General features: G+C 39.0%; 1 protein-coding gene across 5 annotated transcripts in view; it reads left to right on the top strand.

Annotated features, from left to right (window-relative positions):
- The window catches only part of TNIK (TRAF2 and NCK interacting kinase), a 414,569-nt gene that overhangs the window by 279,230 nt on the left and 120,320 nt on the right, over positions 1-15,019 (top strand). For 4 of the 5 annotated variants that reach the window (XM_032631527.1, XM_032631526.1, XM_032631525.1 and 1 more), the window contains exons 6-7: positions 681-771; positions 3,563-3,692. In XM_032631527.1, the coding sequence (XP_032487418.1) occupies positions 3,636-3,692 (57 nt within the window). In that variant the 5' untranslated portion in view covers positions 681-771; positions 3,563-3,635. Of the gene's footprint in view, positions 1-680; positions 788-3,562; positions 3,693-15,019 lie in introns of all 5 variants that reach the window. The other variant, XM_032631528.1, reaches the window with a different exon arrangement.

The raw sequence follows: 15,019 nt of genomic DNA, 5'->3' as shown, positions 1-15,019 counted from the left end.
GGAGAAATGGAACACAATCAGGTTGAGATGTCACTGAATAATTATTTCACATAATGAGCACAGAGTCACAAATATAAAGCACTAAAAATGACAGTGATGAACATTAACAAAGGAAATAGAAGTTGCTGTTTTTCCTTTTTTAATGTGAGACATTGGCTAAAGCCAATGGGAAATTCTTGGCTGGTCTGAGTAATATTTTATTGTGCTTAATTCAAATTGTATAATAACTTTTAAATTCAAAAAGTGGAGGCTTCAGTTAAATCAGATTTCTGTACAGACTCTGTAGATATTACTGTTACCAACTGGCAAATACCGGTGGTCCTCACTATTCACAGTACTGTTAGCTGAAACATGTGCATGTTGAAACATGTGCATGTGTCATGGCCTGTGTGGTTCCTTGTTACCCGAGATAAAAGCTGATATGCAAGTGTTTCATTTAACACCGTACCAGGCATTGCAATGACCACCTGTATATTTCAGTTTATATTGATCATTGCCTGAAGTTTAGAACAAACAAACATTGTGCTCCATTTAGAATTATGACCACATGAAAGATGTAAATAAAATAATGAAAGTATCTCTGGGTGAGTTTAAATTTTTTGGATCATTAACATCCAAAATAATTTTTTACATCTGGATTTATATTCCTATTAACCCGTCTCAACTCTCCTTCATTCCAGGGGCTGAGTCACCTGCACCAGCATAAAGTGATTCATCGAGATATTAAAGGGCAAAATGTCTTGCTGACTGAAAATGCAGAAGTTAAACTAGGTAAGAACGGAATCCAGTGAGCTTAGGAATTGCAGAAAATGATAGGATCATTTCAGGTTTATTTTTTTTTAAATAATTAATGTAAATTTGTCGCTGTGGATTTGGAGGTCATTGTACCTAGAATAGAAAGGAAAATGTTTCTTTGGCTATTTAAAAAAAAAACATTTTCTAGGGCTTCCCTGGTGGCGCAGTAGTTGAGAGTCCGCCTGCCGATGCAGGGGACGCGGGTTCGTGCCCCGGTCCGGGAGGATCCCGCATGCCGCAGAGCGGCTGGGCCCGTGAGCCATGGCCGCTGAGCCTGCGCTTCCGGAGCCTGTGCTCCGCGGCGGGAGAGGCCGCGACAGTGCGAGGCCCGCGTACCGCAAAAAATAAATAAATAAAACATTTTCTAAAAGCACTTTGAGGAGTGAATTGGTATACAATATGGTAAGCAGAATCCATGTGTTTAATCGGTGTGTAGAAACGATTGAGTTTGTTTTTTAAGCAAAGACCCTTTAGATTAGAAGTGACTGACCTTGGAATGATTTCCCCTATCTTACAGTTTGTTTATATTGTTGCTGCTGTAACAATGATGAAATTTTTTTAATTAAAAATATCCACAGTTAGACATTCATTATTTAGAAAATGAATTCCTGCTCCTATTCCCATATGTTTTAAGTTATATTTACATCGATTTCATTATTATCTAGGGCACCTGTACAAAATGGATGCTCAATATTCTACTTCTCGTGCATACTAATTATCCCACTTCCATCTGCAGAGTTATCAGTGAGGGAACCCTTTTCTCTGATCTATTAGAGCCCTTCCCACAATAAGTCTGGGATTATCCAGATAGGGTACAGAATCCCCACACGCATTTGACTACTTGATGTATATGAGTAAGAGCACAGATTGACAAATACTCTGTAGGATATACAATTTGTTTCCTACCAAAGAATCACTGTCCATATAATTGTTCATTTTCAAAGAGATTTAAATGTCTCCTATGGTTATATCCCAAACACTTGCTCTTGCCTTTTTGTTAAAATATACAATTTCCGTTTTTTTCTTAGTTAGAATTTGGGGCCAAACTTTCATCTCATGAATATTCCCTTTTAAAACAAAAGCATACATTAGGTAGGGAAAGCAGTTATATATGTACTGACTACATAAGCTATCCTCAGAATATTCACTCGTCACTAATTAACAGTTACTTGTTGAGAGAATATTATATGCCAGGTCCTGTACAAAATGCTTTTAGGTAGATGATTTCACTTAAACATCAGAGCAACACCATGTGAATCTCATCATCCTCATTTCATGGATTTGGAAAATGAAGCTCAAAGAGGTTGATCTAGTAGCCCTAGGTTGCATCACTAATAAGTGTCAGAAATGAGATGCAAATTTAGGCAGTCTGACTCCAGAAACTTAGCTGTTAACTACTTTCTTTGCATCCTCTAAATACTATCCTTTTATGGCCAAGCTTGACTTTATTTAACACCTCTTTTTTGGCCCCCCATGTAGCACTGATGTAACCAGATATAACCCCCTGTGCTTTTCTCATTGGTATGCTTTATCCATTTATACATGAAGTTTAAAAGTATACATTGACTAGAGATTATCATACTAACTGAAGTAAGTCAGACAGAGAAGGACAAATATCGTATGATATCACTTATATGTGGGATCTAAAAACATGATACAAATGAACTTATTTGCAAAACAGAAACAGACTCACAGACATAGAAAAAAACTTATGGTTTATCAAAGGGAAGGGTTGGGGGGACAGATAAGAGGTTGGGATTAATGTATACACACTACTACATATAAAATAGATAATCAGCAAGGACCTACTGTATAGCACAAGGAACTCTACTCAATACTCTGTAATAATCTATATGGGAAAATAATCTGGAAAAGGATAGATATATGTATAACTGAATCACTTTGCTGTACACCTGAACTAACACAACACTGTAAATAACTATACTCCAATATAAAATAAAAACTTTTTAAAAAATATATACATTCACAATAGTGAAAAGGAAGAAGCAACCTGAGTGTCCAACAGATGAATGGATAAACAAAATGTGGCACCTACATACAATAGACTATTATTGGTCTTCAAAAATTCAGAAGGAGGGGCTTCCCTGGTGGCGCAGTGGTTGGGAGTCCACCTGCCGGTGCAGGGGACACGGGTTCATGCCCCGGTCCGGGAGGATCCCGCATGCTGCGGAGCGGCTGGGCCCATGAGCCATGGCCGCTGAGCCTGCGCGTCCGCAGCATGTTGCTCCGCAACGGGAGAGGCCACAGCAGTGAGAGGCCCGCGTACCGCAAAAAAAAAAAAAAAAAAAAAAAATTCAGAAGGAGATTCTGATGCGTGCTGCAACATGCATTAACCTGAGGATATTATGTTAGGTGAAATAATCTAGTCTCAAAAGACTAATACTGTATGATTCCACTTATATGATGTATCTGTAGTAGTCAGATCCATAGAGACATAAAGTAGAATGGTACTTTCCGAGGGCCAGGGACCCGGCGGGGTGGGGAGGAGAGGAGAAAGAGAAGTTAATGTTTAATGGCTACAGAGTTTCAGTTGAGGAAGATGAAAAAGTTCTGGAATTGGATGGTGGTTATAGTTGCACAACAATGTGAATGTACTTAATACCACAAAACGGTCCACTAGAAAGTTGTTTTAAAATAGTAAATTTTATGTTATGTATATTTTACCACAGTAAAAAAAATACACATTCATTTTATCACTATGTAAGACCTTAGATGCTAGACTTATTCATTTGTCTTCCTTAACTAGTGGACTTGGAGTCAGTGCCCAGCTCGATCGAACAGTGGGCAGGAGGAATACCTTCATCGGGACGCCCTACTGGATGGCTCCAGAAGTTATTGCCTGTGATGAAAACCCAGATGCCACATATGATTTCAAGGTATGACTTCTTACTTCTTCATTACGTTCGAAGCATGCCTAACACCTCACCCTAAGACTGGTAGAGAATTCTCTCATGGCTTTGGGCTTGTGATTTGTATAATCCAAAGGGAGAACTAAAAACATTACTTGAGTTTAAAATTAGAAGACATCCAAGTGAGAGTCTTTGTAATGAACTCATCCATCATATCTGATTGCCTATTGGTAAAAAATGTTTAAACCATTTTCTGTATTCTTTTGAACTTCTCTTGCTTCTTATTAGAAAACATTTCTATTTTGGTTATAGTTTAGATTTTTGGCAAAGTATATATATTCTGAGAGCTTTTCATGTTAAAAGAATCAAGATATGAGTTTGTTCTTGGAGATCATCTTTTTCTGATTAAAAATAATCATATTTACTCATTTCTACATTGCTCAAAGTTTAATTATTAGAGTTTCTTTTCAATGAGAGAGAACCAAATGGGATGTTGGTAGCTACTTTTATGGTGTTTCTGTAGCCTGTTGCAGTGTTTCATAGAAATCTGATTTATGGCTTGATACTTTGTACCATAAACTAGAAATATGCTAATAAATTCAAAGCAGTGTTTAAGTAGAGAGGTGGAAGTTGTCGCCTTCTCCAAGAAGCCCTCCTCTTTTCCATTCTGCTAGGCACTAATCAAACATAATTTGTGTTTACTATCCATGGATAGCTGCAATGTCAGGTTGACATTGTTGTTGTGAATTACAGCTGAAAGTTGAGACCTTAAGGTTGGAGGTAAATGAGATGTAGGAACTGTGGGTATTCAGATTATCCAGTAGACAGAGAGACACCCTGTGGTCTCTGTGTAGATCACAGGACAACCTTGGGGAAAACCTGATAGTCATTTCATAGGTGAATGGACCTTTTTTTTCAATTATTGAGGTAACATTGGTTTATAACATAAGTTTCATGGATACATTATAATTCAACTTCTGTATACTCTACAGCGTGCTCACTACCAGAAGTCTTGTTTCCCTCCATCACCATACAATTGATCCCTTTTCCCCATTTTGTGCCCCCTTTCCGCACTGGTAACCACCAATCTGTTCTCTGTAACTATGTGTTCGTTTTTGTTTTGTTTGTTCATTTCTTTCTTTTTTTTCTTAAATTTTTTTATTGAGGTATAGTTGGTTTACAATGCTGTGCCAATCTCTACTGTACAGCAAAGAGACTCAGTTATACATACATACATATTCTTTTTTATATTCTTTTCCATTATGGTTTATCACAGGTGATGGAATATAGTTCCCCTGTGCTATACAGTAGGACCTTATTGTTTATCCATTCTAAATGTAATAGTTTGCATCTACCACCCCCAAACTCCCAGTCCATCCCTCTCCCTCCCCTCTCCCCCCAGCCTTGGCAACCACAAGTCTGTTGTCTATGTCTAGGAGTCTGCTTCTGTTTTGTAGATAGGTGCATTTGTGCCTTATTTTAGGTTCCACATATAAGTGATATCATATGATATTTGTCTTTCTCTTTCTGACTTACTTCACTTAGTATGATAATCTCATGTTGCTACAAATGGCCTTATTTTGTTCTTTTTTATGATTGAGTAGTGTTCCATTGTATATATGTACCACGTCTTTATCCATTCATCTATTGGTGGACATTTAGGTTGTTTCCATGTTTTTGCTATTGTGAACAGTGCTGCTATCAACATAGGGGTACATGTATCTTTTTAGTTTTTAACATCTTTATTGGAGTATAATTGTTTTACAATGGTGTGTTAGTTTCTGCTGTATAACAAAGTGAATCAGAAGCTGGGACGAAGTGAGAGAGTGGCATGGACATATATACACTACCAAATGTAAAATAGGTAGCTAGTGGGAAGCAGCCACATAGCACAGGGAGATCATCAGCTCCATGCCTTGTGCCCACCTAGAGGGGTGGGATAGGATGGGTGGGAGGGAGACTCAAGAGGGAGGAGATACGGGGATATATGTTTATGTTCATTTATTTCTTATATTCCACATATGAGTGAAATCATACAGTATTTGTCCTTCTCCATTAGACTTATTTCATCTTTTTATGGCTGAGTAGTATTCCATTGTGTGTGTGTGTGTGTGTGTGTGTGTATGTATGTGTGTGTGTGTGTATATATATATATATATATATATATATATATATATATATATATCACATCTTCTTTATCCATTTATCCATTGATGGGCACTTAGGTTATTTCCATACCTTGGCTATTGTGAATATTACTGCAGTGCGTATATCTTTTCAAATTAGTGTTTTCATATTCTTTGGATAGATACTCAGATGTGGAATAGCTGGATCATATGGTAGTTCTAGTCTTAATCTTTTAAGGATCTCCCTACTGTTTTCCATAGTTTCTGCACCAGTTTACATTCTCACCAACAGTCTACAAGGGTTCCCTTTTGTCCTCATACTCTCCAACTCTTTGTTATTTCTTGTTTTTGTTTTTTATAATAGCTGTTCTAACAAGTGTGAGGTGATATCTCATTGTGGTTTTGATTTGCAATTCCCTAATAATTAGTGATGTTGAACATCTTTTCATGTGTCCGTTGGTCATCTGTATGTCTTCCTTGGAAAAAAATATATATCATCTCCTCTGCCCATTTTTTCAATTAGATTGTTTGGGGGTTTTTTGTTGTTGAGTTGTATGAGGGTTTTTTTTTTTTTTTTTTTTTTCGGTACGCGGGCCTCTCACTGTTGTGGCCTCTCCCGTTGCGGAGCACAGGCTCCGGACGCGCAGGCTCAGCGGCCATGGCTCACGGAGCCAGCTGCTCCGCGGCGTGTGGGATCTTCCCGGACCGGGGCACGAACCCGTGTCCCCTGCATCGGCAGGCGGACTCTCAACCACTGCACCACCAGGGAAGCCCCAGTTGTATGAGTTTTTAATATTTTGGATATTAACCTTTTGTAGGATATATGACTTACAAGTATCTTCTTCTATTCAGTAGGTTGCCTTTTTGAATTGTTGATGGTTTCTTTTGCTGTGCGGAAGCTTTTTAGTGTGATGTGATCCCACTTGTTTATTTTTGCTTTTGTTGCCCTTGCCTGAGGAGACATATTCAAAAAGATATTGCTAAGGCTGATGTCAAAGAGTGTACCACCTATGTTTTTCTTCTAGGAGCTTTATGGTTTTCAGGTCTTATATTCAAATCTTTAATCCATTTTAAGTTAATTTTTCTGTACCATGTAAAATGGCAGTCTAGTTTCATTCTTTTGCATGTGGCTGTCCAGTTTTCCCACCACATTTATTGATGAAACTTTCCTTTATCCACTGTACGTTCTTGGCTCCTTTGTCTTAATTAGTTGTCTGTATGTGTGGAGGGCTCTCAGTTCTGTTCCATTGATCTGTGTGTCTGTTTTTATGCCAATACTCTGCAGTTTTGATCACTATAGCTTTGTAATATAATTTAATATCAGGGAATATGATAACCCCAGCTTTGTTCCTTTTTCCTCAGGATTGCTTTTCAGGATCTTTTGTGGTTCCATACAAATTTTAGAATTTTTAATTCTGTTTCTGTAAAAAATGTCACTAGGATTTTGACAAGGATTATATTGAATCTGTAGATTACTTTAGGTATATGGACATTTTAACAATGTTAATACCTCCAATCCATGAGCACAGAATAGTTTTCTATTTCTTTGTGTCTTCTTCAATTTCTTGAAACAATGTCTTATGGTTTTCAGTAACAGTTTTCACCTCCTTGGTAAATTTATTCCTAGATATTTTATTCTTTTTGTTGCAATTGTAAATGAGATTTTCTTAATTTCTCTTTCTGCTAGTTTGTTAGAGTATCAAAACACAATAGATTTTTGTATATTTATTTTGCAACTTCACTGTATTCGTTTATTATTTCTAACAGTTCCTTTAGTAGTGTCTTTAGGATTTTCTATGTGTAAAATCAATAGAAAACCAATGTCATCTGCAAATAGTGACAGTTTTACTTCTTCCTTTCCAATTTGGATGCATTTTATTTCTTTTTCTTGCCTATCTGCTCTGGCTAGGACTTCCAATACTACGCTGACTAAGAGTGTAAGAGTGGTGAGTGGGCATCCTTGTCTTGTTCCCGATTTTAGAGGGCTAGCTTTCAGGTCTTGACCACTGAGTATTTTAGCTGTGAGTTTGTCATAGATGGCCTTTGTTATGTTGAGGTATGTTCCTTCTATATCCGTTTTTTTTTTTTAATACAAATGGATGTTGAATCTTGTCAAATATTTTCCTTGCATCTATTGAGATGATCATATGATTTTTATCCTTCAGTTTGTTGATATGGTGTATCACATTGATTCCAGATGTTGACCCTTCCTTGCATCCCTGGAATAAATCCCACTTGATCCTTTTAATGTGTTGTTGTTTTGGTTTTTTAATACTTTGTTGAGGATTCTTGCATCTATGTTCATCAGAGATATTGGCCTGTAGTTTTCTTTTTTTGTCTGGTTTTGGTATCAGGGTAATGTTGCCCATGTCCAATGAATTAGGAAGTGTTGTAGCCTCTTCAGTTTTTTGGAAGAGTTTGGAAGTTTAGGTATGACATCTTTGAATGCTTCATCAGTGAAGCCTCGTGGTCCTGAACTTTTGTTTGGGGAGATGTTTTTGATTACTGTTTCAATCTCCTTACTAGTGATTGGTCTACTCACATTTTTTATTTCTTCGTGATTCAGTCTTGGAAGGGTATATGCTTCTAAGAATGTATCTATTTCTTCTAGACTGTCCAATTTGTTGGCGTATAGCTGTTCATAGTAGTCCTCATGATTCTTTGTATTTCTGTGGTATCTGTTGTAAGAGAAATGAACTTCTCTTTCATTTCTGATTTTATTTATTTGAGCCTTCTCTCTTATTTTCTTCATGAATCTAGCTAAAGGTTTGTCAATTTTATCTTTTCAAGAACATAGGCGCATGGACTTTTCTTTCTTTTTTTTTTAAACGTTTTTATTGGAGTATAATTGCTTTACAATCGTGTGTTAGTTTCTGCTTTATAACGAAGTGCATCAGTTATACATATACATATATCCCCATATCTCCTCCCTCTTGCGTCTCCCTCCCACCCTCCCTATCCCACCCCTCTAGGTGGTCACAGAGCACCAAGCTAATCTCCCTGTGCTATGCGGCTGCTTCCCACTAGCTATCTGTTTTACATTTGGTAGTATATATAAGTCCATGCCACTCTCTCACTTCATCCCAGCTTACCCTTCCCCCTCCCTGTGTCCTCAAGTCCATTCTCTAGTAGGTCTGTGTCCTTTATTCCCGTCTTGCCCCTAGGTTCTTCGTGACCCTTTTTTTTTCTTAAGATTCCGTATATATGTGTTAGGATACGGTATTTGTTTTCCTCTTTCTGACTTACTTTTCTCTGTAGGTGCATGGACTTTTCACCAAAGTACTTTAATTATCACCTTGAAACACCCTCATCTTACAGCTGTGGAAACTGAGGTCCAAGACCTTTGCAAGTGCACACCTCGTTAGTGATCTTGTCAGAGACTTGATCCCACATCTCCCACTCTCTGTTTAGAGCTCTTTCCAATATATTACCCTGCCTCTCTCTGTATGCAATCCTATATAAATATCCAATTTACCAACAAAACAGCCTCTGAAGAGTATATTTGGAGAATTCCTCTATTAAAGAACATTTTTAGTTCTTCACATGTGGGGTTATTATGGAAATCAGGTCACAAAGATGCAGACATTGCAATGTCTTTGGGACCCAGTGTCTCGGGGCATTGACAAATTATTTGCTTCTTTGGAGAAATGCAAGCTTGAAGGTCTAAAAAACAAAATAATCTCCTGTAAATTTCCTCCTTCTTTCAGAGTTTAGTCACTGTAATAACCTGACACCAATCTGTCTGGAAACAGCTGCCAAGTTAAAAATTAATCTCCTGCCAAAATAAATGTCATTTATTTAAACTGCTAATGATAAGCACATTTAAATAATTTGATTTGCAAATCCCTTCAGAGGAGCCACTACAAAACTATATGTCCCAGACCAGATACGTTGTATCATAATTGGCTATAAGCAATTCTTCAAACAATAGTTATACCTAACAAGTGCTAACGAGGTCTACCTCTGGGCCACAGATATTTTAGACTGCTTTATAACATACCGTGGAGAATCAGAGTGTTTTCAAACTTTCAACCTTAGCTTAGCCTTTTAAGTATTTTGGCTGGCTGTAGTTTATATGGGACTTTTGTTCTCTGGCATAAAATTGATCCCTGTGGACTTCCCTGGCAGTCCAGTGGTTAAGACTCTGCACTTCAAATGCAGGGGGTGTGGATTCGATCCCTGGTGGGGAACTAAGATCTCTCATGCCACGTGGCACGGCCAAAAATATAAAATATATATATTATATATATAAAAATAGATCCCTGTGTTGTAGTTGTTTTCAGTAGAGTAACTAGAAGAAGACTTCCTCTGGTGAAGCCAAAGCTTGGAATTAAACTGGTATCTTCAAGCTCTTTGTTCAGATTAGGACTAAGAAATACAGTTTGGGGTCAGTGAAGCAATTTTTTGAGCCTAATGCATAACCCTAGGTGTGGACAAAGCCTGACGTATGAATAACCACAGGGGACATCATGGTGCACAGGGTGATTTTCAGAGTTGCTGGAAGCCCTTGTGATTATGAAAGTAACCTGAGACATTAATAAGTGAAGATTAATTTCTGTGCTTTTATTAAAAAATAAAGAATCCTGATGAAGAGAACAGATTCAAGTCTGTCAGCCATTTTCCACCTTAGTATGAATTAGTTTTTTAGAATGTCATAAATGTAGGTTGTACAAGAGGAAGAAGAAGTCATGGCAAAAGTATGAGCTTCACTGATCACTTGTCCTGGGAGCATGACAAAAGGGTAGGTTAGGAAGACCAAGCAGAAGGAAGATTTAGGCTTCTTTGAAGATGCGTTTTAACTTACTTTGTAGTTTTACTGTGGATCAGAGAAGAAGCTGTACTTTAATCCTTCTACTTCTTCTTGGCATCAGATCCTATACTTTTTCTGTTCACTATTCTTAGGAATGTAGCCATGTCACCAGGAGACAGCTTGACAATATACTGACTTTCAAACCCTGTATTCATTAACTCAGCGTACATTTATTGAATACCCACTATGCAAAAGGAATTAGCCAAGCTCTATCTGTATGTGCAGTTTTCATCTAGAAAGTCCATTTGCGACCCCGCCAGAGTTAAATGGTTTGCTACTGTGTGTTTGGTTGTCCATTTGAGCCAGAGTGTATCCCAGCCTCAGAAACTGATGCAGCATTTTGGGCTCTCACGTGCTGTAGGTACTTTCAGCCTAGAGGGCATGTTTTAGAATAAAAGATGACTTGAAGGCCACTGGGCTTTGTTCGGTTTTCTATCACAAAAACCCTTTCTTTAAAATAAGACAAATGCAAAGAGTATAGTTTTGGTTTTATTACAAATATTTGATTATTTCTTAATTATTTATTATTTTATTTGTCTACAATGTCTTTAGAAACTGCTATAATTTTTTTTTTTAAACTGGAGAAATTCAATAAAATAGAGCCTCTGTGGAAAGTAGTCTGAAGAGCTCATGCTTTTTTTTTGCAGTCTGGTTTTTGTCTGATAATCTACTGGGCACAGTAAGTAACTGACTGAAAATAACCCCTATCCTAAGGAGGAGTGCCGGAATCTCATTTGCCTGGTGTGTTCACTTTCCCGTAGAGGCCCTTCCTTTCTTGTTTTCAGAAAATCTGTCAAAACACTTCAAGCAAAAGGAAAGGTTTCATTCTCCTGATAAGTACGTGGGGCAATAATGAAAGCTTTCTCATTGAATAATAAGCATTCAAAAGACTTGAAATTAATAAAACTGTTCAAAATTCCTAGGCTGTTAAAATTGTTATTTTTTTAAACTTGAATTTCATTTCAGTTGGATGGGATTTGCCAAGTATTTTATAGTCCTATGTATTTATTGCTTTAACAGAACCACTCACTAAAGAAAGTTCTCCATGGCCAAAAGCCCATTCATAGGGAATTGGCTGAATAAAGACTGGCACATCTGTCCACTGGAATATTACGCAGCCATTTGAACAATGAGGTAGTGTATATGTTGCAGTTGGGCAGATCCCAAGATACGGTGTTAGGTACACAAAGCAACTTACAGTATAGTACACATAATAGACTCTTATTCTCCCCTACCCCACGGATAAATGGCATGTGGATGGAGAACTTAAACTTTTTATTTTCTGTCCTGTTCTAATTTTTCACACCATAAATGGTCATGCTTTCATAGCGGTTTAGTCAAGGAAAGGAAGTACAGTGACATGGCATATCCCCTCAACCCCACCACTCATCCTAATCTGTGCTAATGTCATTTGTTATTCACCTAAACTCTGTTTATGAGACTATGCACACAGGTGCTGTGGACCATTTAAAGTCATAGGTGTCTCCTGCAGGGTTTGGGTCAGTATTGTGCTCTGGCTGTAGAGCAAATACTCATTCTCCAGTGTTATGGGTAATCGGCTTTATTCAGGCAGAATGAAAAGAGCCCCTGTAGGTAAGAGGCTCGACTGGAGATAAGGTGAGCAACCTGACTAGTCAGGGGGGCATCACCAAGATGTATGCGGGGTGTCACGTAAGAGCATGATACATCGCAGAATGAGGTCTACCTCTCAAATGAGACCTGGCCTCTGTCTACTGAAATTTCAACAAAGGTCTCGTGCCCACGCGGTAAGAAGGAAGGATGATACACACACCGTTACTATTACGAGCGGAAACAAACTTCTATTAAACATATTTCTCATGCTCCGTGTTCACACCCACCTACACAGCATTCCTTAGTCAGACATATCACCACCTCCTCTGGGCTCCAGGCTGATCCCCAGGTGAAGAGAATAAGCTATTCTTCCAGTATTTTCCCTCTGGTCAGATAACAAATGTAGTTGAACAAGGGACTCTGTGGGAAATGGGATTATGAATAACTACTTGTGCTTGATTATCCTCAGTCACCCTGAACTCATCACCCTGGTTCTGTTTATATGTAATGTAGTATATAAGTATACGGCATAGGGAATTAAGTCAGCGTTTTGAAGTTGGACAGGACTGGTTTAAAATGTAGACTTCATCTCCTTGCACTCTATTCCTTCAGGGAAGTTATTTAACCTTTCTGAGTCTCTGTGGGAATACCGATTGTATATTACAACGTTATATTAGAATAAAGTGAGCTAACATATGTAAAGGAATTAATTCAATGCCAATTTGGTAAGTACTCAATATACGATAGTTAATATTTGTGTTTATGTGTCATGTGAAGGTACTGCCATTTGGAGCCATTTCGACCTAAAAAACCCCCCAGCAATATCATAGGATTTGAACTGCCTGTTTGCATTATACACCTCTAATTGTCTGCTTACATTGAGCCAGAATCTGTTTCTCTATAACTTCTATCTCTAGATTAAGGTGCTGCCCTTAGGGACCCATACAATAAATTCAATTTCCTTTTTCCAGCTGGAACATTTCCAAAAAGTGAATAAAGAATAAATTACATGACAAAAGACTAATTTCTGGTCTTGGTAAAATGGCTGATTTCTTGGTCTTGGTAAATTAAAACTTGGTAGAATCCACTGCACCGGTTATGCCTGGTATGAAGCTATTGTCTGTCAACTCTAGACCATCTTGCTACCCTCTGCTGTGGGATGATGGGGCCAGGATTCAGCTAACCCCATTTCTGCCTGTCCCTCTGGCTAGACTGCAAGGCGGGAGAAGGAAGGACACGCCCTTTCCTGTTTGCTTCCCCTGAGCTTCCTGTTTGCTCCTGCATCCTCCCAGCAACTTCTTTGAGTACCAGGGCTCCTTGTCAGCTTACCTGACTCAAGTTTGCTGGTTGAACTGCCAGTCAGTGATAACTGGACCTCAGGATCTGTCTGTGCCGCTATTTGTTAAATACCCACTATAGACACTGCGTTGTGTTATGAACTTTGCAGATATTATCTTACTGAATTCTCAATCAACCCTGCAAGATAGGTGTTCTCTTTGGGCTACAGGTGAGGAGATGGGTTCAGAGGAGTCGAGGGGCTCGCCCCAGCTCTGCTGGCTGCGCAGCATGTGTTCTTTCTGCCGCTTGGCGCACGCTGGGGCTCTGCTCCTGCCCTTGCCTCTCCTTCCTTGTGTGGCTGAGCACAAGGAAGTATTATTTTCTTCAAAAAGTGAAGTGTTCTTTTCTTCACTTGCTGAGCAGCCTAGCCCCAAGAGGAATGCTCTATCATTACGTTCAAGTTGCCTTCGTGCCAGCTGGCTCCTCACCAGCCCGAAGTTGCGTGCTTGCCTCTGCCTTCTCGGAGGCACTAGAATTTGTCTCTGTTCTGTTTGTAATGCACACAGGACTGGGCTATTAATCATGCCACAGACCAGGCTGCACAGCACCTCTAGAATAATGAATTACCCAGCTCCTGCCAAAATGAGTCCCACCACGGCCACGAAGGAAACTTATCTCTCCCCGACTCTCTCCTCATCTTGTTCCTCCCACTTCCCTCTCTCATCTCCTGTGATCTGTCTTGACAGTTGTAATTGGAACATTTTCTCCCATATTTAAGTTCTGAAGTGTCTCTGGGACTTGCTAATGTATCCAAAGGCTTGAACAAGGCCCGTCAAGGACGTTTATTGCTTTCTAGCATGGGCAGTTAAGCGTAGCTTACAAGCAGCTCTGGGTATATAGGGCCAGGAATATAGATGTTCCTTTTGGAAAACAAGAGAATCCCAGGGGGGAAAAATGATCTTAATGATGATATCAAATGAAGGCTTAAAGAAGAAGTAATTTCTGGCTTGGGCACGTGACAAAGGATGCACAGGAGTTGGGATGCTGTGACCTTTGGTTTGAAGGGGTTGTTTGGGAGGTTTGGGGAAAGCAGCCTAAGAGAGGATCTGAGATGCTGTGTACTGAGTAAAGGAAACATCTCTCTTCACTAACCCTTCCCTCTTCCTGTGGGATAAATCCAGGACCACCTAACGACTGGGACCTCTCTTTTTCCTTACTGTCGAAATACGCTTTCTCAAATTATTGCTCTATACGTATTATCACTAAGAAATGCTTTTAGCTGTACTTATGTTTCTTATGTCACCGGGATTCTGGAGGCAGGCAGTCCAGGGTTGGTGTGGTGGCTCGCTGATGTCTTCAAAAACCCAGGCTCCTACCTTTCTGCCCTGTCATCATTAATTTGTTGACTTATTGCCTCACGGTTGCAAGATGGTTGCTGTAGCTCCAGGTAGCATGTTTTTATTCAAGGCACTAAGAAGTAGGGAAGAGGTGTCAAGACACCAGCTATATTTGTCACTTATTTCAGGAAAAGCAAAAGCTCTTACAGAAGCTCCTAGAAGATGTTTGCC

The sequence above is a fragment of the Phocoena sinus genome, chromosome 4 (assembly GCF_008692025.1).
Source record: "Phocoena sinus isolate mPhoSin1 chromosome 4, mPhoSin1.pri, whole genome shotgun sequence".
In the NCBI taxonomy this organism is placed as follows: Eukaryota; Metazoa; Chordata; class Mammalia; order Artiodactyla; family Phocoenidae; genus Phocoena; species Phocoena sinus.
The sequence above is the reverse complement of the archived record's forward strand: the minus strand, read 5'-3'. Positions and strand labels throughout refer to the sequence as shown.